Source organism: Phyllostomus discolor, chromosome 6, assembly GCF_004126475.2.
Source record: "Phyllostomus discolor isolate MPI-MPIP mPhyDis1 chromosome 6, mPhyDis1.pri.v3, whole genome shotgun sequence".
NCBI lineage: Eukaryota > Metazoa > Chordata > Mammalia > Chiroptera > Phyllostomidae > Phyllostomus > Phyllostomus discolor.
The window spans coordinates 64,793,714-64,817,345 of record NC_040908.2 but is presented as its reverse complement, the minus strand read 5'-3'; the positions used below and the strand labels follow the sequence as shown (position 1 = coordinate 64,817,345).

The 23,632-nt window shown below is 42.2% G+C and overlaps 1 protein-coding gene across 1 annotated transcript in view; it reads right to left on the bottom strand.

The window, feature by feature from the left end:
* Positions 1–9,574: 9,574 nt before the first annotated feature.
* Positions 9,575–23,632, bottom strand: part of ACOXL (acyl-CoA oxidase like) — a 250,567-nt gene continuing 236,509 nt past the window's right edge. The window contains 2 exon segments of the mRNA XM_036029966.1: positions 9,575–9,610; positions 9,782–9,883. Coding sequence (XP_035885859.1) covers positions 9,575–9,610; positions 9,782–9,883 — 138 coding nt within the window.

Here is a 23,632-nt window from a genome sequence, read left to right as displayed (position 1 = left end):
AAATTATGTATCTGACAAAGGACTAGTATCTAGAATATATAAAGAACTCTAAAAACTCAACAATTAAAAAAAAATCCTGCTCTGGCTGGTGTGGCTCAGTTGGTTAGAGCATTGTCCCATAGACTGAAAGGTCATGGGTTCAACTCCCGGTCAGGGCACATCCCCAGGTTGCTGGTTTAATCCCTGGTTGGGGTGTGTACAAGAAAGCAGCCAATCAATCGATGTTTCCCTCCCTCCCTCTCTCTCTCTCTCTCTCTCTCAAAAACCAATAAAAATAAAGTCCTCAGATGAGAGGCAAAAAATCAATCCAATTATAACATGGACAAAAAGATGTAAACAGACATTTTGCCAAGTAGGACATACAGATACATAAACACATAAAAAAATAATGTTCAACACCATGAACCATCAGGGAAACCTAGACAAAACCCACAATGAAATATGACTACAAAAGAAACAAGCAAAATATAACCAAAGTCACTGAAATAGAGGACAGGCTGATAGTGACCAGAGGGGAGAGAAGAGGGAATTTCAGGGGAGAATGGGTAGGGTTTACAGGAACAAATTTAAAGGACACACGGACAAAAACTAGGGGGAGGGTGGTAATGGGAGGGAAGTGGGGAGGGTTAGGTGGGTGGGCTGGAATGGGAGTAAAAGGGAGAAAACTGTACTTGAACAAAGATTAAAATAAAAAAAAATTTTCAAAAAAAAGAGAGAAAGAAATATGATTACATATCTATGGAGTACCTAAAATGAAAAATTAGTGACACCACTAAATGCTAATGAGGATGTGAACATCACTCCTACAGAGCTGACGGAGTGAAAACTTTACACTATTCTGAAAAACAGTTTGTCAGTTTCTTTAAAAAGGTCAACATGCACACACCGTCCAACCCAGCAATGGTGTTACTGGCCATTTACTCCAGAGAAATTAAAACCTATACTGATACCAAAGCCTGCACATGAACGTTTATAAGAACTTTATTCCTAATAATCAAAAACTAAAAGAAAACCAGATGTCTTTCAATGAGTAAATGGTTAAGCAAAGTACAGTTTGCTTAAGGAATGGTTAGGGAATGGTTAAGGAATACTACTCAGCAATGAAAAAGAAACACCATTTACAGATGCAGCATCCTGGACAAATCTCCAGAAATTATGCTGAGTGGAAAGAGCCAATCCCTAAAGGTTGCAATCCCCTTTATATAACATTCTTGAAATGATAAAATTATGGAAATGGAAAACAGATTAGTGGTTGCCAAGAACTAAAGGGGAGGTGGAGGAGGGGAAAGAGTGTGACTATCAAATAGCCACATGAGGAGCCCTGTGGTGATGAAGATGCTCTGCACCCTCACTGGATCCCTGTGCAAACCCTGTGTGTGACATGGTGCGACAGCTCTGCAGCTGCCATCACTGGGGAGACTAGCATTGCTTCTTACAAGCACATGGATCTGCTTTTCTGCAAAGGAAAAGGGTTACTTACTATTAGAGAAAAGAAAAGCAACTACAAACACATTTTATTTTATAAAAGAATCTATTTCTAGCTAGCATATTAATTTCTACTTAAATGGGTAGAGGAGGGATCATTTTTGTTTCAAATTCAGTAATTTATTTAAATTTTACTATGGAATCATGATAAAACCCACCTTTCCTTAACTGTGACTGGGGTCGGCCTTGTCTGCTTGAACACAGCTGAATTCCATCACCTGAAAGGTCTTCTTTTGTATAACACGGCTACTCTTAGGAACAAATCGCCCCAGTGGGAAATTCTCACCATGTACCAGGAGAAAGGGGACAAACCCACAACTCTGGTGCAAAAAGATGCCCATGATAGAGCCGCTGCCCAGGAAACTCAGAGGCTAGAGCTCAGGAATGGCAGGCGCTGCAAGTTACCCCTTGAGTGAAGGAAACAGAATGACCCCCGTGCACTCCCCAGACACACAAAGCTGCACTGTGCGGCACAGCCTGGGGGTCAGCCAGGTGGCTGCCCCTCGGAAGCCAGCACTGCAGGGGTGCTGACCTTAGGTTCTCTTTTACTGGCCAAACTGAAGAAACCAAGTCCCACTTGTGTTTTCTTAACCTCACTTGAATGCCCTGCATTTTTAGGTTCAACAGTGTATTGTATGCCTCTGAGAGCAGGCTTGGGCCAGGGGAGAAGGGGAGGGGAAGGGAAAGAGAGCCCCCCTTTCCTAAGGGCAGCAATCTGTCCACACTGATATTGCCCTGTTTCTCTTGGAGGGTCTCTGGCTCAGGGAAGAGAAGGTGGAACAGGGTGCACTCATATTCTAGTTGGTCCCTGCCATCTCCTGGAGGTGAACCAGGGGTCCTACTGAAGGAAAACCAGGCTAAAGCCAATTTTGGGGGGTGCTTTCAAATAAGGTTTTGAAATTTGACTCATTTGTGCTCCCTGTGTGATCACTCCATCACGATGTCATTTCAGTAACACCCCAGGCCTCCTTGACCCAGCGGGAGGCTCTTACCCTGATGGGAGGGGTACCCGTGCTCCCGCCTCACACCAGCTTCCCCACGCAGCCTGCAGGACATGGCCAAGTTCTCACAACCTCCCCAATTAATTGTCTCCAAGTCAAGTGGGCCTACTGGGTGGGTGGGATGGCGGTGGGGAGCCAGATATCTTTCTCCAATTCGTTACAAAGAAAAACAAGAGTCTGGGCACTAGGTGAGGCCAAGGGACTGAGAAAGCCGACTTCCTCTTCCCAACCCAGTGAGTATTTTCAACATCCTGTGCCTAAAACCTCAGTTCATGTTGCCTTTGATTCCAGCATCTGAACATCTGTTAAGCTGCCTCCATCCAGGTGGTTTGGGGTAAGGGAAATAGAAGGTTGGGAAATCTGAGTGTCCATTAAAAAGGAACGTTTCCTGCAGTGTGGAAAACACCCTCGGCTGCCTTTGCAGGAAGCGAAGGACACGTGTACCATTTCGAAACCTCCTGGGTACAGGCACGAGGTGCCTTAAACTCATGAGGTTAAGATTTGCAGAGAAAGGCTCACATCCCAGCACCGTCTTCTCAGCCTGGAGCTCTCCCCTGAGCTCTTCCCATGTGTTTCTTCCACCCCGAGCCTTTTTGCCACAAAGCAATGACTGCATTTGTATTCTACAGTTAGTTCAAAACAGTAAATGAGTGTAATCCATTCTCTAAATTCGAGACAGCCAAGTACCATCCTGGCTTTTGGGGTCTGTGCATTCTCACTGCAAGCCACACTTCCTAAGAATAAATCACTGTGTCAGTGGCTCTTTCTGCTCAGAACTACTTGCACAACCCATCCATTGACAGACTTGAACACTTTCCCCCTCCACAATGCCACCATTTGATTGGCTGCACTGACACTGTAACCCAGACCTTAGTGGTTGTTTTAGATTTGAGCAGATGCAGCCTAAGTGCCAAGGGCACTTGCCATCCACAGGCTCCCACAGCTTCCTAGTTCCAGCTGAGCCATGAGCAGCTCCCACTCAGGGAAAAAACAGATCTGAGGCAGGTCTGAGGCAGACCTGGCTACTAGGTGCTGGGTCTGCTCCTCTGGCCTCTAGCCAGCAAAGGTGCAAACAGGACTTGGGCTGTGCTGGTAAACCTGGCATCACATAAACACGAACAGTCTCGGAGACATGGGCAGGGGCAGGGGGCTGTTACTCAGAAGGCTGTGGCACCAGTCACCTGCTGTTCCAACAGAAACAAAGAACTCAGCAAAAAAAAAAAAACCCACAAAAAAAAAAAAACCAAAAACCAAACTGGACATTGAGGCAATGCTTGCATGAAGGGGTAACAGGTATGGGTATAACATGATCAAACATTGGGGTGATGTCAAGATTGCTTGGACATGGCCATGATCTATATTTATTTTGTCTTCCTAAATGAGTTTTTCCGGTTTAACATTGTTATTCTTAGAGGCAACTCCCTACGACCCGTGGGAGGTGGAGCCGAGTGCCCTAGCTGCTCTTCTGGGTCATGCAGCCCTCCCTCACCTCCCTTCGGGTTCTTTAGAAACTGCCATAGCACGTGGTTCCACGATTTGGGTTCTGGGCAGGAAGTAGAACTTGATTCAACATTTTGCTAAGTATTATTTTCACCACACTGAATAGGGTCTTTTTTGATCTGCAACCCACAGCTGGGCTGTGGTTCTCTCAACACGTAGACTGAAACGCATCCTCCTGTGTTGATTTCTTAGCGTGAGCTGACCACACACGTCCACGTGTATTTGTTTCTTCTCCCTGTGTTGCTGAGAGCTGCCAGTCCAAGGGCAGCGGGCACTGACAGAGCCACACAGCCATGCCTGGGAGTTCAGGGAGCAAACTCTCCAATGAGAAAAATGAGGCCCCTCTGTCTAAAACTTAAGTTTACTTTAAGGGCTGGTATAAAGTACAGTAGAGAACTGAAAGCCAAATATTCGCTTGCATTAAAACACACCATTTTAAGAGGCTGAAATTTTGTTTAGTTTTCTTTTGTCTTTTTTTTAAGCAAAATGTAATTGGTTTTAGTGGAGACACACAATTATTAACTGTTAGGTTATTTTGAAAGGCTCCCCTCCTTAAAATGAGCCTGAACTGATTGTTACTCCTTAATGCTGATAATTATCTAAAGCCAAATAAATACAAATGTCTAAACTAATGAAGACTGAAACAGGATAATGCCTGGATGCTGAATTTTTCAAGAACAAAGAACACAGTTGTTCTACATGTAGCCTGCAAAAGTCTTAATAGGAAGGGAACAGAAACCTTTTACTTGGGAGCCTTGTTATGACGGAGCCCCGGGGGATGCTGCCACTAGGCCACCTTTGAGCCAAGGCCTTAAAACGAAGGTGGAGTCAGCTCACCCAGTGGCTCAGAAGAATACAGGAGACCAGAGGTGAACCAAAGCCCAGGAGCCTCACCTTCACCATTCACTAAACCAGCAGCTTCCCACTCGACAGCATGGGTTAACAGCGATGCACACTCAAGGGTGTGTGTGGTGCTTGCACAGGGTAATTGTGTGGACCTGCTCTGTCAACACTGAAGTTCAGACAAAAGAAAAGAGTTAGGTATCACAGCCAAGAAGGGCTGGCTGTAGGAGATTGGCTTGAATTTAAAAAGAAAACAAAATCCAGCCCAACTCCCCTCCCATGGGCCACAGTTGGACGGACCCCTGGGCACTCACGCAGCTTCTGGAGGACCTGCCCACAGTGGGACGTTAGGCGGACCTCGGCGAGGGTTTGGAACCCGGGTCTTCAGTGCTCTGGCGCCCCATGCAGACAAGCGGGGCTGCAGATGCATGGCGCCTCCTGCTTGATTTGTCTGCGGTTAGGAGTTTGGGGTTCTGGCTCAGCTGGAATCCTGGGTAGTCATATAACTTCCCTGTTTCTTAGTTTTACTCATGGAGATTACTCAGTCTTACTTATCCTGAAGATCTTTATGAGAACAAAATGCGATTTTTAAAAGTATAAATATGCACGGGGCTAATTATCATTAGACCGGAGCTTCAGCATAACTCCTGGGTATTCTGAAACATGTTATTATCTAGAATTACTTCAGGTTGATTGCTACTCCTTGATTCTGACTTTTTAAATAAAATTTTTATTTAATAGATTTACAAAAGATTTACTTTTAGATTTACAAAAAAGTTTCAGCAGAGAGTCCCCTTTGCCTTTCTCCCAGTTTCTCCTAATGTTAACACTTCCCATAACTATGGTCCATTATAAAAACTAAGAGGGCTATACCGGCCCATTTGTGTTAACAAACTGTAGGCTTTATTCAGATTTCCCCAGTTTATCTACCAATGTCCTTCTCCTGTTCTAGGACTCAAGCCAGGACACCACATTGCCTTTAGTCATCACGTCTCCTTGGTCTCTACTGCTTTATGATGGTCTCTCAGTCTCTCCTTGTCTTTCACTGGTTGACATTTTGAGGCCAACTGTTGTGTGAAGTCCCATCCCACCATTTGGTTTTGTCTGACAGTTTTTCTCATGCTTGGATTGGGCTAGTGAAGTGCTCTTCTCATCACATCACATCAGATCAACATGACTTATCACTGATGACAGTAACCTTAACCACTTGGCTAAGGTGGGACCTACCAGGTTTCTTCACTGCAAAGTAACTGTTTTCCTTCCCATTCTTTATTATTTAAAAGAAAAGAAAGTCACTAAGTCCAACCCCCACTCAAGGGAAGGAGAGTTAAGCTTGACCTCCTAAAAGGGGGAATAGTTACATATACCACTTGGAATTCTGTAAGGAAGACTTGTTTCTTTTATCCCACTTATTTGCCTGTTTAATCATTTATTTATATCATAATGGACTTGTGTTTAATTATTTTATACTTTGGGTTATAATCCAGTACTATGCTATTTATTTTGTTGCTCAAACTGTTCTGGCTTTGGCTATTGGAGCTCTTTCAGTTAGGTTCTTCCAGGGCCCCTGTGACATGACCCATAACTGTGTTTATCTGTTTGCTGTTTTGAGCACTTACTGACTTCCTGGCTCTAGAAGATGTTTCAGCCCTAGAATCAGCCATTTCTCCAAGGACCCTGGTTCCTTTTGTTGGAAAATGGTATGAGAAATCAAGAACCGGGCACTGGCTATGCTTGTTATTTGCTGTCTGATGCATATTTTGTGTCCAAATAAAGTAAGTGAACATGTTTCACATCAGAGAGATATGGGCTTTTGCTAGCTGTGTTCCTTTGGGTGAATTACTTGTCACACAGGGTCTTACTCTCCCCATCCATATGTAAGGGTGGTGAAAATCACCCAAAGGGTTGTTGTAGGGCTAAGGGGGTTTACAGTGAAGGAACTTTCTGTTTTTGATACTAGAGGGCTATATTTTTCAAAATGTCTTCAAAACATCAGTGATCTGACAAAACAACAATGTCAAGTTACAGAAAAATGGGAACCAAGACATATAAACAAGAAGATTGCTTTTGCCACGAAGGCATTTACCATTTCCAGCAAATCTGAATTTTCACTTTGACAACCTTATGGTGATTGGGGAGAGGGAGAGAGTGAAGATAGTCAAAATCAGGGCCAGCACTAGGCAAGAAGTTTAATAGACGATAAGTTCAATGGCAAAGAGCTATAACTGTGGGGGAGGGTAAAGAAATCAGTGCCCTTATTTGAACCCTCTGGCCTTCCAGGAAACCTCATGCCCTGAGTTTGGTTAAGGTGGATCTCAAACCGAGAGAGCTTTCCGGTGCCTTACCAGGGAAAAGTACCTTCAATTTGGCCTTCGTACAAATCTTACAAATTATTTTTCAATAACAAATTACTAGCACACATTAAAAGATAACTAGACACATAGCAGAAGCAACAGACAAAAATAATCTGTAAAGACTTAAAATATTGAAATTATTGGCTACAGATTATAAAACAACTATGCTTCAGTGCATAAAGAAATAAAAGATAAAACTGACTATATCTTTGGGGAACAGGAAACTAACAAGTGTGATGAATGATAAAAGATATTTAAAAATATATAAATCCTAACAACTAGGAATAAAAATGTATGGGGCAAATTAACCAGTACATTAGATGCACCTAAACAAAGGGTCAGAAAATTGAAGCACTATCATGTGGAAGCATCCGGGTTCGTTTTAGTAACACTCGTCACCCCAGTCCCTTTTTGCTCCTCCACAAGCACACTTCTATTTAGCACTTCCACTGGACTGATGGTCCCAGACATTTTACTGAAGAGAAGCTGCTAATAATATTCCTGAAACCTGAGGATCCTGCAAAGGAGAGTGCTAAAAGTGAGAAAGAAGCGTTTGTGTCAGCTTCACTACCCTCTCCCTTTGGGAACTGCAAGAAAGCCCAAAGGAGGGGGAATGCTCACAGCTGGAGGCAGAGATCTGCGAAGTCCTTGAGGCATCTCATAGACCCAAGCATCCCAGGTCTAGCCCCACAGATACAGCTTTCTCCCAAGTGGATGGCTGCTCCCTGCTTACCTCCCAGGCTGCTGTGAGGACCCAGTAAATGAAAAGTGCAGAAAGCAGGTGGCACTGTAAGAATACAAAAGCATGTCAACGCCTATGTGAAAGTTGTTTTTTTACTGGACATTCAGTTTTTTTTTATATTAAAAATTATTCTCATTTCCTCTTCCAAAGTGGGCATTTTCTTTGTGGAGTATAGTCTCCAAAGATCACTGCCAGCAATTCTTTTCTTCCCTGGATGTACATGCTACTCCCCACATTGAGAGGTGAGGTCTTTTCCCAGCCTGAGGTCTGCACTAGCCTTTTGATTTCCTCTGGCCGACAGAATGCAGCTGAAGTAATTTATATTAGTTTTGGGACTGGCCTCTGGGATAACTGGCACATCCCACTTTCTCTTTTGAAGCCAGACATCAGGAAAGACATTCGGCCACCATGAGCCTACCATGCTGTGAAGTCCACACCAGGCCACATAGAGAGACAGTGGCCCGGAGGCCTCAGCAGTTCAAGCCAAGGTGACAGCCAGGAGAGTGAAGAACCCTCCTCGGCGTGTAGCCCCTGCAGGCACCCCATGGAGCAAAAAAGCCATCTGGCTGAGCCTGTCCAGACTGCAGAATCATGAGAAATAATCAATGGTTATTATTTAAGCTACTAGGTTTAAGGGGTCATTTGTTACCTGGCATAGATAACTGGGACGTCTTTATATCTACTTTTCTTCATAATCTCTGTTCTCCTGAAGAGGAGAAAGATTCTTCAAGGTTATTCAGGGTGCATGGTTGTCTGGCTCCTGTGGATGTCTGCAGGTTTTTCTATAACTTGACACACTTCAGCTTCTCACGTGTCTGTCCTATGCACTCCCATTTCTATGATTTTGCTCATATTCTCAACCCTGCCAGAAGGCTCAGCTGCACTACCTCCTCCTCAATTGAACCACCACCTCCATGTTGAACTGTCCCCTCTTCAAGGTCTAGCACAAGAATGACATTCACTCCTAAGTGATGTCTGTCCTATGAGCTAATTCTTGTAGCCCAGTTCATCAGAAAGCATCTGCTCCCACATATTTGTGATTTTAAAAAAGATTTTATTTATTTTTAGATTGAGAGGACAGGAGGGAGAAAGAAAGGGAAAGAAACAGCAATATGTAGTTGCCTCTTGTGTACCCCCTACTTGGGACCTGGCCCACAACCCAGGCATGTGCCCTGACTGGGAATTGAACCAGCAACCCTTTGGTTTGCAGCCCATGCTCAATCCACTGAGCCACCCCAGGCAAGGCTATTTGTGTATTTTAAAGTCAGCTTTGTGTCCCCAGATATAATGAACGCCCTTGAATACACCTGTTTGTGTGTCAGCCCCTAACAGAGCCTGGGAGAGAAGAGGCCCTCAGAAAGCACCTTACAGATGATTGTGCCATGTTGTGCCATAGTCTTCTCCTTTTAGAGCGGCATTTTGTGTGGTGACTCACTGGATCTACCCTCATTGTCAGGAGCTCTTTTGTCACACTGAGCTTCTGTTACTACCACTGACATAAAAATACCATCGGTATTTTTTTCTGATTATGAAGAATAAGTTAATAGGTTTTGGTAAGAAGTCGGAAAACGAAACTCACTTAATACATTTTTTTTCGGCCAAGACAAGGAAAACATTTTTGATTCCCTCCTCTCCTCATGTCAGAAAGTTCACGCACAGAGAATCATTTCCTTGTCACTTAAACTCTGAAGTGTAACATGATCATGGTAGGCAATGAAAACACATATATGCAGTCCCAGAGGCACAAGAACCCATGAGTAGAAACTGATAAAAGATTGGCAGGGCTGTTTTCTAAGAAAGCAGAGAGCTGACAGCTGATCCACAAAGGGCTTCTTTGGCACACCAGGGATGCTTACCTGACTCCTAAACTTTGTGCCCACTGTGGAAGTCAAATGTTTACATTCTAGGTGCCAGGCTCACTCCTGGAACACCAGCTTGGTTCCATACAACAGGCTATACTAAGGGTGGGAGAAGAGGAGAAAGTCGAACAAACAGCAGCATATTAGAAAATGCAGAATCTAAGGAGGGGAAAGAGAAATAGTATATTGTTACATTCATACAATCATAGAAGTTGATACTTTCTTAATTAAAGTGGTCACATTTCGAACATGCAGAATAAGTTTTATTTTTTAAAACCATTCTATGGAAAAAGTAAAGTAGAAAGAATAGCATAACCAACTGTCACATCACCATCCCCCAATTCAACAAATATTAATTTATGGCCAGTCTCGTTTCATCTATAAACTCACTTAGTTCTCCCCCATCCCAGGTTTTTTAGAAGCAAAGTCCACTTACAAGATTAGTCAAAACAAATTAATATTTCTGTTTGTTTTCCTTCTCAAAGATGAAAGTATTCAGAATGTTCATTTATAGTTTCAATAGTTGAGAAGGAGAGCAAGCATTTGAGAGTGTTTTGATTCAACTCGCATAGACTTTCATAAAAATAGCATCACTCACTCCACATTTCGTTCAGGATGGTTTTCCTGTTGCACTTCTGAAACCTGCATCGGAACTCCTCCGTGACATCAGTGGCCTCGAGCAGTAATACAGGAGTTTTTCTGTATCAACAAGTAACTCTGGTTTTTAAATTTTTTAAAAATATTAATGTAGTGCTATGAGCAATCCTCAGATACTATTTTATAAAAAGACGAAAGCACACAATTCTCTGAGAAATGCAGAGTTTATAAAAATGGTGTAGTCATGCTGAACAATAAGAGCTGCTAAATCCTGGCACGGTGGTGTCCACGTCCCGGGACAGCAGCACTTCAGCAAGTGAGTAACGGCACCTGCGTGTCAGAAAGCTATTCAGATACCACAGCACAACGACGGCAGGCAGTCCCTTAGAGCTGAAACCATGTTTCCAGGAAAACGCACGTCTCTATGAATGACTATTCGCTTGATGACGTCGGTCTCTGCACACATTACTGATGGCTTTTACACATCCATTGGTTATTCAACAAATAAGATAATTACAGCTAATTTGATTGTTCTATTTTCTTTATATGGAAAACTGTTGTAGACCCAAGGACTAAACTTCAAAGTAAAATATTTTATATTCTGAATGTCGATTTCAATACCAAAGAAGATAGGAAAGCTAAAACTTGGATATGATTCTTACATTTTTCAGTAAAAAATTTTCTTTAAAATTACTTTGTTAAATAAGCATCATCATTGTGATTTTCAATAGTGTCTTTCTTCTTTGTCCCATTTCACTCAACATGTATGCAGTGATCTTGAAATCTCTGAAGAGAAATGTTTATTCGGCATACATTAATTAAACCTATAAAGTAGTGTTTGAATTGAAAGCAGTAATTTCTCTGCTTATTTATCTTTTTTGTTTAAACATTTTAAACATTTAAAACAAAAGCCAACTTCTGATATTTGAATAATGCTATACATTTTTTAACAAGTAACTTTGAAATTAACTATTCATTTAGCTGTTAATATTCCATAATTCCAAAGTTATACAGAAGCAGAAGGAACAGTGCAGTGTACTTCCATGTCCCCACTTCCCAGCCTCAACAGCAGCCCGCTCAGGGCCAGTCTTGCCTTACCTCCACTCCCACCTGTCCCCTCCTTTCTGTATGTATTATTGTGAAGCAAAGCTCGGTCACATCATTTCATCTATGAACATTTACCTGTGTATCTCTAAAAGATAATGACTCTGTAGAAGTAAGATACTCTCTAAGTCGACCCAAGCAAGAGCAACAACACCTTCCTGTTCAGAGTCACGTGGAGATGACTGTCACACCAGAAGACCGTACATCTTCTATGGGTCATCAGACTCAGAAATCACGCAGTTTGCAGTCATGTAGGCAATACAGGTTCTTCTTTTCCTGAGCAGCATTATGAGGATGCTATTTCAACTCTCAGTCATTCCAGAAAAAGTCATAGTATGGCTTAGCAGCTTGTCGGTGAAACATATTTCAGACTTATTGCCCTTTCAGGAACTTGCCCAGGTTTTGGGCACTAGCTGTTTGGTGGGTGTAAGCTTCCTTTGGCTCTTTTACGTAACAGCAATAAAGATGTTAGCTGACCCTACAGACACAATGAAAGCAATGGAAAATTACAGCAGTACATTCTGAAAATATGAATTCTTATAAAAATTGTATAGATTATGTGGCCAAACTGAGTCACACGTCTCTAAGTGAACTTCATATCACTCCACAAATACTTATTGTGGATTCCTAGGTGCCTAGAGTTAATCCTCATTCCTCTTCGGTGTACAAAGATAAAGGTCAGTGATAAGAAACTCAAAACCACAGGAGTATAAGTAAGCCTTTTTTTAAAGGAATAGTCTAGTTCATCTTCTCATTCACTCCAGAACCTTGTGTCAGCCAATGTTCAACTAAGAAACAGATGACACATGCACATTAGGATGATTTAAGAAGAGTTTAATACTTAATTTATAAAGATGTAGGAGAGCCACAGGGCTAGTGCAGTGCCCCAGAGCTCGAGGCTGTGCGGCTGTAGGTTTGGAATAAGGAGGGCAGGGAGTGGCTTCTGGGTCCTGGAACAGGGAGCTATGTAGACGGGGACACCTGAAAGGGAGCTGTGGCCTCCAGCCTAGAAACACAGACATCCCAAGGAGATCCCACAGGAAGGCAGGCAGGGGCAGGGATATCGCTACCTCCTTCTCCTCCCTCTCTCCAATCTCTAGCTGGAGGTTCACCTAGCTTCTGTTCAGAACCAGACTAGATCCAGAGGGCAAGGATTCTACTGATCCAGGTTACAAGGATCAACTTCCTGGACCCAGAGCAGGCTGGACCCAGAGAGGGCAGAGAGTAGAGCTGAAGAGGCAAAGAGAGGATAGCAAGCACAAATCCCATCTCTAACGCGTGTGACAGGTGGCCATCCAGCCTCCAGTCCAGTCCATCTGACTCAGGCCCAAGCCCACTGGGCCCCACAGGGCTCCAAACCAGCCCCTCACTGCAGACACCGCTCCCAGGCTTCACTCCCAACTGCTGGCTTCACCCAGGCTCACACAGATGTAAAATGGGCAAAAGATTGTAACAGACTACACTAAACAACATAGACCAATGGCAAAAAAGCACATGAAAAGATTTTTGATACCATTAGCCACTAGGAAGGGTAAATTAAAACCACAATGAGATACTCCTCTGTCCCTATTGGAATGGCAAGAAATGAAAAGTACTGGTAACATCAAGCGTTGGTGAGGATGCTGACAGCTGGATCTAATACACTGAGAATGTGAAGTTTCTTATAAAGTTAAACATGCATTTACCACATGATCTGGAAAATCCATTCCTGGGTATTTACCCTAGAGCAGTGGTTCTCAACTGTGGATGAGTTTCGTCCCTCAGCAGGTGTTCTGCAACGTCTGCAGACACTCTGCTTGTTGTGACTGGGAGAGTTCTACGGACGGATATCTAGTGAGTAGAGGCTGGGGATACTTCTCAAAACACCCTGCAAAGCACAGAGCAGCCTCATTAAAGAGAGAATTGTCTGGCCCAAAATGTCAACAGTGCCAAGATTGAGAAACTCTGCTCTAGAGAAAAAAAACCTTACATTTACATAATATAATAACCTGCACATGAATATTTATAGCAGCTCTATTCAAAATCAGCAAAAACTGAAAATAACCCAAATGTCCTTCACTGCATGAATGGATAAAAAATCCAGACCATGAAATACTACTCAGCAATGGAAGAGAGTAACTGCTGACTAGTGCATGAACTTGGCTGAATCTTGAAGACATGCTGAGTGAATGAATAAAGTCAATGTCTGAAGATTACAAATTGTATGATTCCATTCATGTAACATTCTCAAAAAGACAAAGCTATAGTGATGGACAACAAGTCATTGGTTACCAGAGGTTACTGGAAGAGGGAAAGGATGATTGTAAAGCCACACCATAAGGGATTATTGTAGGATAGTCAAATTGTTCTGCATCTTGATCGTAATAGTAATTACAGGATTCTATTAATGTGTTAATATTCATAAAACTATACACCCCTAAATAAAGTCATTTTGCTTTAATAGTATAATAAATAACATGTATCATCTTTCTATGTACAGTCTCCTCCTCTTTGATTAATGCAAACTCCAAGCTGAAATGGCTACATCCCCTATTAGTTTCCAGTATTGAACTCTTGTCCCTGATCTCCTCCTCCCACTGAAAGTTCCTTACCTTCCTGGCTTCTCATAGCAGCGTGCATTCCCCTTTGTTACACATTCTGCCTCTTGGTGTAATTATCTATCCACATGACCTTCTCCCTCACCACAATGTGATCAGGAAGGCAGGACCTGTGGCTCGTGCATCCTGGAATTTCTGCAGTGCTCAGCCAGCACCAGGGCTCACTGTGCCTTTGTGAGACTGAAGAGCTCTGAGATCTTGGGCTCCCAGGGGCATAATCCACTGGGACCAAGAACAGAAAAAAATAGAGGTTGCCAGTGATTTATGACAAGTAGGCAGCCTAGATCTGTGGCCCAGACTGCATAATAAGCAAGAAGCTGAAGCTAAAAGACCAAGTTGGACCTCTAGTGTCAGAGAAGATGAACAAAGCTTATTAATGCACGGTAATAGCAGCGTGATATCAGAACAGCTTCCCCAGCAGCAACCCAGTTCTCTCACTGTGATAAAGCGCTCTGCCTTCTGTCTCAGACTTTAGCCTTTGGGGATCTGCATTGCTGCCTGGTAAAATTGATGGGCCGTGGCACCTTCTCTTAGTTTAAGGAAATTCTTCCAGCATTAGCAAAAAGTATTGGCTTTGCAATTTCTAAGGGCACTCCTTACAATAAGAAACTGATGAAAAATGGACCGGACTAGAATGATGTCCATCTCTAATGCATATAGTTCACCTGCCCAGTATCCTCCATGCTACCAACTCCAGGTGTGAGCTCATCACCCTCCATAGGTAAGGGCCTATTATTTATATTTAACTGGAAATGGGAGAAGGGGTCAAGTTTAGTGCCCTTTTCTTTGTTCCCTCAAGGAAGTTGTTCAGATCAGACCTTCCTTCCAAATGGCCTGCAATGTTAATTTTTTTTTAAGTAAAGCCTGCTTAATATTTTTTGAGGCTTCTTAAAAGCCTCTCTTCTCAAGCAAGGTGACAGGTATGGCAGCTGGATCTTTCTGGTAGCTCAGAGTGCTCTGGGAGAAAAAGGTTACTATGAAGGGGATCTTTTCATTCTGAGTGTTTGGACACTGAGGTGTCCATCCCATGTTCTGTGGCAGAGGAACCAGCTTCTCTCCATGGGGGCTGAGAATCCAGTGAAGTGATGGTGGACCATGTGCTGGCATCACGGTGGATCAAATGTGGAGGGCACGGCAGGGGACAGAGGCAGGAGACAGCCAGCCAGACCCAAGGTGTATCCTGTTTTATACCTCATTGGAAAAGCCTAAACATACCAATATTCAAATATCAGGACAGAAAACTCATCTGCAAGAAACGAAAACTCAACAAGTCAAAAAGAGACAGAAGGGAAAGCTGGAGAAGGTAACCATGAGATACCTTTTATTAGCCTGCTGAATGCACCTGGGCAGTGAAGAGACCAGAACTCAGCCGCTTCTGAAAGCTGAGGCTATACTGACAGGGATAAGCTTTCCCTTCTATTTGGGCCTGCAATTGGCTGCAGAATCCAAGCTTTCCTGTGATGGCCATACTCTGGCAACCCCTAATCTTATAGTGAGTCAGGGCAGTGGCCCTACCATGCCCTCTGGAAGGGGGACATTCACAGAGAACATCTTTGCAAGGAGACGAGGCGAATAGCCTTCCTTACACAACCCACTATGTAGACTGGCTCTGAACATACCCTTACTTTATGCAGTCAGGTTAGGCAGTGTGTGGGAAAGCTTTCTGCTAGGTGCTTCTCTCTGACTTATTTTAACCCAGAATTGATCCTAACTTCCTTCCACTCCCAATTTCCTATCTGTCCTTAGCTTTGCAACTATCACCAACACCCATCTCCAGAACTTTTTTCATCTTGCAAAACTGGAACTCTGTCCATTAAAAAACTCCTCATTCTCTCCTCCTCCAGGTCCCTGGTACCCCCCATTCTACTTTCTGTCTATGTGAATTTGACTATTCTAGATACTTCATATAGTGGATTCATATAGTATTTGTCCTTATTTCTGCAAAAAAATTTTTGGTATTTGAAAGGGATAGCACCGAATCTGTAGATTGCTTTAGGTAATATTGACATCTTAAAATTACTATTTTTTAATCCATGAAAACAGATTTTTTTCATTTATTTGTCCTTTTTAATTTCTTTTCAGCAACTTGTATAGTTTTCAGCATACAAGTCTTTCACCTCCTTTAAGTTTATTCCTAAGTATTTTATTATTATGGCTTTGATGCTATTATAAATGGAATTGTTTTTTTAAATTCCTTTTGGTATTGTTCATTGTTAGTGTTGCAACTGATTGTCAGAGATGCAACTGATTTCTACATGTTGATATCTGTATCCTGCAACCTGGCTGAATTGGTTTATTAGTTCTTACCCAGTGTATGTATGTGTGTGTGTGATCTTTAGAGTTTTCTATATAAGAGCATATCTGTGAAGAGAGATCATTTTACTTCTTTCCAGTTTGGATGCTCTTTATTTCTTTTTCTTGTATTATTGCTATGGCTAAAACTTCTAATACCATGTTGAATAGAAGTGGTAAAAGCAAGCATCTTTGTATTGTTTCAGATAAAAGAAAACCTTCAGTCTTTTACTATTGAGTATGATATTAGTTGTGGACTATTCATACATGACTTTTATTATATTGACGTGGTTTTCTTCTATTCCTAGTTTGCTGAGTGCTTTCTTTTATCATAAAATGGTTCTGACTTTTGTCAAATGATTTTTCTGTATCAGTTGAGATGATCATGTGTATTTTTCTCCTCCATTCTGTTAATGTGGTATATTACATTGATCAATTTTTGTTTGTTGAACTATTCTTGCATTACAGCAGAAAATCCTACTTAGTCATGGTGTATAATCATTTTAACACGCTGCTGAATTGAGCTTTGCTAGTATTTTGTTAAGGATTAGCATTTTGTACTTTTAGGCATACAAGCTATACATATGTTTTGTTAGAAGTATAACTAAGCAGTTCTTATTTTTTGAGAAATCATACAGGGTATTAATTTAAAACTTTTTTTTCTGTTCAGGTGTTCATTGTTACTATATAGAAATTCAATCATTTTTTGTATGTTGACCTTATATCCTGTGACTTTGCTCTACTCATTTCTTAGTCCCAGGAATGATTTTTGCTTGTTAGTTTGATGTTTGTTTTGTAGATTCCTCGAGATTTTCTAAATAGATAATCATGCCATCTATAAATAGGGGTTGTTTTATTTCTTCCTTTCTGATCTGAAAAGATGTCTTTTATTTTCATTTCTTGCCTGATTGTACTGTCTAGAACTTATAGTATTGTGTTGAATGAAAATGGTGTGAGCAAATATTCCTACCTTATTTCCGATATTAAGGGGAAACCATTCATCCCTTCGCCACTGTGTATGATATTATCTATAGGATTTTTATAGATACTCATTATCAAATTGAGGAAATTCCACTCTCATCCTATTTGTCTAGGACTTGTTATCACAAATGGCTGTTACATTTTGTCAAATGTGTTTTCTGTACCAATCTATATGATCTTATGCTTTCTTAATGCTGGGTGCATAAATGTTTACATCCTCTTGCTGGACTGCTCCCTTTATCTTCATGTCTTTGTCTCTTGTTATAGCCTTTGATTTAAAGTGTATTTTATCTAAGTATTGCTACCCCAGCTTTTTTAAAGTTTCCATTTGCATGAAGTATCTTTTGCCATCCCTTTACTTGTAGTTTGTGCCTATTTTTCATTCTGTGGTGGGTCTCTTATAGACAGCACATATATGGGTCTTGTTTTCTTATTCATTCATCTTCCCTATGTCATTTGATTGGAGCACTTGAGGAATTTACATTCAAAGTGATTATTGATAGGTACATATTTATAGCCATTTTATTCTTTTAACTATGTACTCTCTTTTCTTCTCTTCCTCCCCTTCCTCCTTCTTAAAAAGGCCCTTTAACGTTCCTTGTAATATTGGTTTGGTGGTAATGAACTCCATTAGCTTTTTCTTCTCTGGGAAGTTCTTTTTTTCTCCTTCAATTTTAAATGATAGCCTTGCTGGGTAAAATAGTGTTGGTTATAGGTCCTCGGTTTTCATCACTTTCAATATTTCATGCCAATCCCTTCTGGCCTGCACAGTTTCTGTTGAAAAATTGGCTAATAGTCTTACAGGAGAGCCCTTGTGGGCAGCTGTCTTTCTCTTGCTGCTTTTAAGAATTTCTCTTTGCCTTTAACCTTTTGCATTTTAATTATGATATGTCCTGGTATGGGCCTCTTTGGGTTCATCTTGTTTGGGATTTTCTGTTCTCCCTTGACTTGTGTGTTTTTTTTCCTTCACCGAGTTAGGGAAGTTTTCAGTCATTATTTCTTCAAATACATTCTCACTCCCTTGCTCTCCCTCTTCTCCTATTGGTACCCCTATGGTATGGATGTTAGTACATTTTATCTGGTCCCAAAGGTCTGTTAAACTCTCATTTTAATTTCTTTCTTTTTGCTTCTCTGAGCAAGTGTTTTCTGCTACCTTGTTTTCTAAATTACTGATTTGATTCTCTGTTTCACCCAACCTACTCTTCATTCCTTCCAGTATATTCTTCATTTTAGATGTAATATTTATTCTTCATTTGTTTTTTTATGATTTCTATGTTTTTTTTTATACTATTGTAGTTCTCGTGAAGTTCCTTAAGCATTCTTATAACCATTTTTTTGCACTCTGTACCTGATAAATTGCTAGTCTCAATTTCGTTTAGCTCTTTTTCTGGAGATTTCTCGTTGTGTGTGTGTGTTTTCATTTAGGGCCTGTTTCTTTGTTTCCCAATTTTGGCTGCCTCTTTGTATTTGTTTCTATGTATTGGGTAGATCTGCTATGATTCCCAGTTTTGGTAGGGTAACCTTATGCAGGAGGTGTCCTGTAGGACTGACCCATGGTGCAGTGTCCTTGATCACCTAAGTTGAGTGCTCTAAGAATGTCCCCTGTGTGGATCATGTGGGTCCTCCTATTGTAATTGACTCTTGATTGCTATTGGCCCACTCATGCATGGGGTCAACCCCATGCTGACTTTGAAGATCACCCTTGACTACAGTGTATGAGCTTCTGTGCAGGTGCTGTCTACACAGTGTGGAATTTGCCTCAGAAGGGTCTGGTGCCTGACAAGATCTCCCTTTGGATATGCCACTTATGAAGCTAATTGGATCCTGCTCCGATGTTGTCTGAAGCTGGTCTCTGGGAGTGTTGGTTCTGAGGACTCTTGGGAGGGACCCTGGTGCAGATCAAATTTAGTCACTGCTTTTGACTGGTCCTGGACAACCTCTTTGGAGCTACAGGGTGATCCACTGTTTGTGCCTGCTCCTGCTGTGCCTGGGTATATGTGGGAAGGACCAAGCTGTGCACCAGAGGTGGCCTTTACCAGCACTGGGCCTGGAGGCAAGTCAGCAAAGTTCTCAAGGAACCCCAAGATCTGCCTCTGCCTGCCTCCACCTGCCAGCTGCCTGTTAAGCTCAGTCACTGAAAGAGCTGCTGGAGGCACTTGAGTTACATGAGGTAGGTTTTCAGTGAGTTACCAGGTAGGGGCAAGTGTTGTTAACTAGATCAATACAGGTTCAAACTCAGTGCCAGTGTTGAGGCTGAGTCCACTCAGCAAATGTTCCAGTGTATATAAAGTCCAATTGCCATATTCTGGGTGCTCACACACCTCTGTGGTGTGGTGGGGTCCTAGGGAGTTGTCAGGGTGAGGTCAGTAGAATTTATCAGGCTCCAACAGACCAAGATTTGGCTATATGGAGGGAGAGCTCTGCATTGGTCAGGAGTAGGCGGGAAAAATGTCCTAGAGCCACACAATTCAGCCTGTCCCAGATTCTTCCCAGAGTCTAAGCTAAGCATGACGGGGCCATGGGCAGTTGAGAGGGTGGGGCTAGTAGATATCCCATGAGGGGTCAGTGCTGGTCAGGCTTTGGGGAAGGTGGGGGGAGTGGTCCTTGCCCCAGGGCTACACAACCTTGTCCTAGATCCTGCCCAGACTTCAGCATGGTGGAGTATCCAGGAGCCTGAGGAGAAGGGTTAGTGGATTTTTCATGGCGGGAGCACAAGTCAGGTTCATGGGAAGGTGGGGGGAGGAGCTTCCATCCCACAGCCATACAACTCAGTCACTGATATCTCAAGTCTGCCCAGACCTCTACTCCCTGGCCCAGGCAGCTGACTCCTCAACAGAGTGCAAGCTCTGCAGGGTGGGGCAACAAGGAGCTCAGAGGGTGGGGCTGTTACATTCCCTCAGGCTGTTGCCATAGAGAGGAGAGTGTCCCACCCAAGAAGGATGGCATATGTGACGTGGGAGAAGAACTCAGCTCAGGCATCCTGGCAGCTGTCCCCTCAACTCTCTCCCCAGAACCGGAAACCTCCATTTCTCCTCACATGACTCTAGTCTGCTCTGCTCTCCCTCTGCCAGTATTCAGGGAGAATGGCTATAAATGAGACTTTGTGCATTGGCCCTGTAAAAGGACTCTTGTGTCTCTAGCAGACTCCTGTCTCTCCCTAGTGGACAGAAACCCTGCTGCTTTTCACAGCCAGATAATTATGCAGGCACCTCTTCCTGGCTCTGATTAGAACCTGGCTAGGAGTTGAGACTTCACAGTCTTCAGGGAGAATCTTTGCCATTGAGATATCCCTCTGGAACCTCAGCCACAGCATGTGGAATTGGGGCCAGGCTTTTTAAAGTCTCTGTCCTTCCTACCAGTCTCAGTGTGACTTCTTCTGTAAACCCTTGGTTATAAGACTTCTCTTCAGCTAGTCTTCCATTGGTTATTCAGAGTGATTGTTCTATATTTTAGTTTTAATTCCAGTTTGGTTCTGGGAGGAGGTGTGTGGAACCTCTACCTACTCCACTGCCATCTTCAGTTTCTTAAAAATGCTTAAAACCAATATTTCTCAAAGTGTGATTAGTGAAAGCATAGTCTTTCCAGATGCCTGGGGAAAACAAGTATTTTGTTGTTAAGGACTGGCAAACTATTTTCTCTCTCCTACAGAATTCTAAAATTACAAGTTCAATTTTGTTAGTGGTTCTATAACTATTTAAATTATCTATTTCATATTGAATATGGTAATTTGTGTTTTTGAGGAATTGGTCCACTTCATGTAAGTTGCCCAATTTGTGTGTAGAATGTTCTTAGTGTTTCCTTATTATCATTTTGATGTCTACAGAGTGCATACTGATGTCATCGGTTTCATTCCTAATATTAATAATTTGTGTCTTTGTTAGTCTTGTTAGAGGGTTATCAATTTTATTGATCTTTCCAAAGATACAACTCCTTGCTTCATTGTTTTTCTTTATTTTTTGGTTTTCAATTGTATTGATCTTTGCCCTTGTCTCCATTATTGCCTTCTTTTTGCTTTCTTTGGGTTTATATACTCTTCATTTTTTTAAGCTCTTGAGGTGGTAGCTTTGGTTATTGATTTAAGACTTTCCCCCATTCATGTAAGCTATAAATTCTCTCAGTGTTGTTTTAGCTCTGTTCCATGCATTTGATATATTGTATTTTCATTTTCATCCAGTTCAATGTATTTTTAAATTTCTTTAGAAACTTTAGAAGTCTTTGAGATTTTCTTTATGTTCCGAGTTATGGCATATCTTTGTATATGTTCTGTGAGCACTTGAAAATAATGTAATCTTTTATTGATTGAAATGTCTTATACATTTCTATTAAATTCTGTTTGTCAATGGGGTTGAGTGTTTCCACATGTTCTGATTTTCTATCTAATTGTTTTATCACTGTTGCAAGAGGGGTGTTGATCTCCAACTATTTGTTTTTGCTTTTATTTTCAGTTCTATCAGTTTCTGCTTCTGATATTTGCTGTATACATATTTAACCATGCTATATCTCCTCAGTGAATTGACCTTTTTATCATTATGTAATGTCTCTCTCCATCTCTGGTAATTTTCTTTGCTGTGATGTCTATTTTATCTGATATTAGTATAGCCAGTTTTGCTTTCTTTTGATTGAAATTTGTAGAATCAATTTTTTTCTAGGTATTACTAGGACAACTAATGAAAAAAAGGATTCAGAGAGACACATCTCAAAATGCTACAGATAAAAATGACATTGTAAAAAATTCTCAAGTACTTCACAGTCAGGCAAGAAAAACAGAAATGAAAAACAGGGAACAGAAAACAAAATGGCAGTTTTAAGTCTAAATATATCAATAACTATTATTTATGTTCTAAATGCAAAAATTAAAGACAGATTGGATTAAAAAACATGAACCAGTTATATGCTGTCTATAAAACCATATACGCACAGATTAAAGTAAAAGAACAGAGAAACATTTTTGGGTTTCATTCTGGGCACAGGTGTCGCTGGTCACGGGCAGGGGAGCTTCCTGAATGTGAGCGCCGATCTCCGCTGCCTTGGTCAGGCCCACTCAGCATGACTTCCCACACGACTTCAGTGCTCACAGCCCCTTGGCCGTGTGCTGGGAACTCTGTTATCCCTCAGCCACGTGGTGATTCTGTCTGTTTCTGTAGCCTGGGTTCCTGTCACTGAAACCCTCTGATAGAATGTTCCCAATTCTAGGTAAGTCACTCAAGAAAAGTCTCTGGGGCACTTCATCATCTTGAAAGCCAGGACCTACTTTCTTTTCCCACTAATTTCAGTCCCCTTAAGGTCAAATTTTGCTGTTTCTCACAGGTGGCTTTCACCAAATCCTTCTAATTTTCTTATTTGTCTCAAGCAACTTCCTCACCTGCCCACCACCCTGTATTCTAGGACAGGCTGAAGTGAAATCCGCCCCCTACAGCTGTGCATGGAGGAAATGGGGGCAGAGTTCAGGAAGGCATGCCCTCCGCGTGTCCTGTGCCAGGCTGCAGGCCAGGAATACAGAGTGTGCGCTGTCCACGCTCAGGGAAGCTCACCACTTTTCCGAACACTGGGATTTCTGTTCCCCGCTAGTTCTGCACCTAGTTATTTATTCTGGCGCTGATAAAGAAGTGTCAAGAGCAGAGTATGTGTAATGGTCTCACATATGCTGTCATCCATCCTTGTAACTGTTTGTTCCTCTTAGGTGACCAGGCACAGGCGGTGCTTGCACCTGATGACATTTGGCCTGGAAAGACACTGCTCCATTTCCCCTGGCAGGAGAGCTTTCTGAAGGAGATGGATGAAGTGCGGACTCAGCAGAGCAGAAATCCCCATGCCTTTCTCTTCCTAATTCCCCACCACCCCTCTCACTCTCTGTCTCTGGCCCCTGGCCTAGACACCATGCTTTCAAAACAACTCTAGAGCAACTATCAGCTAATGATGGCTGCTGCTGGGCTCCCTCTTAGAGATTTTGACATTAACATCTAGATCAGGGAAGTCGTCTACGCCAAAAGAAGGAATACTGAACCCTGTAACTTCAAGGTGGCTGGGGAAGTATGCACAGCACAACAAGAATGGAAGCTCCTGAGCACCTCCGCCCATGGAGAGGCAGCTGTCTGGGGCCCCTGCATTGGCAGCCAGTTCTCAAGGCATGCATCAGTGCATCTGAAACACTCTACAGATGGAAAATTCAGAACACAGCTTCTCACACTGACAAGAACAGTGGAGCCCACAGTGTTGGTTAATTTAGTTTCCTGCAGAGACAAGAGACTTATTTCAAATGCTACCTCCTCGGCAAGGC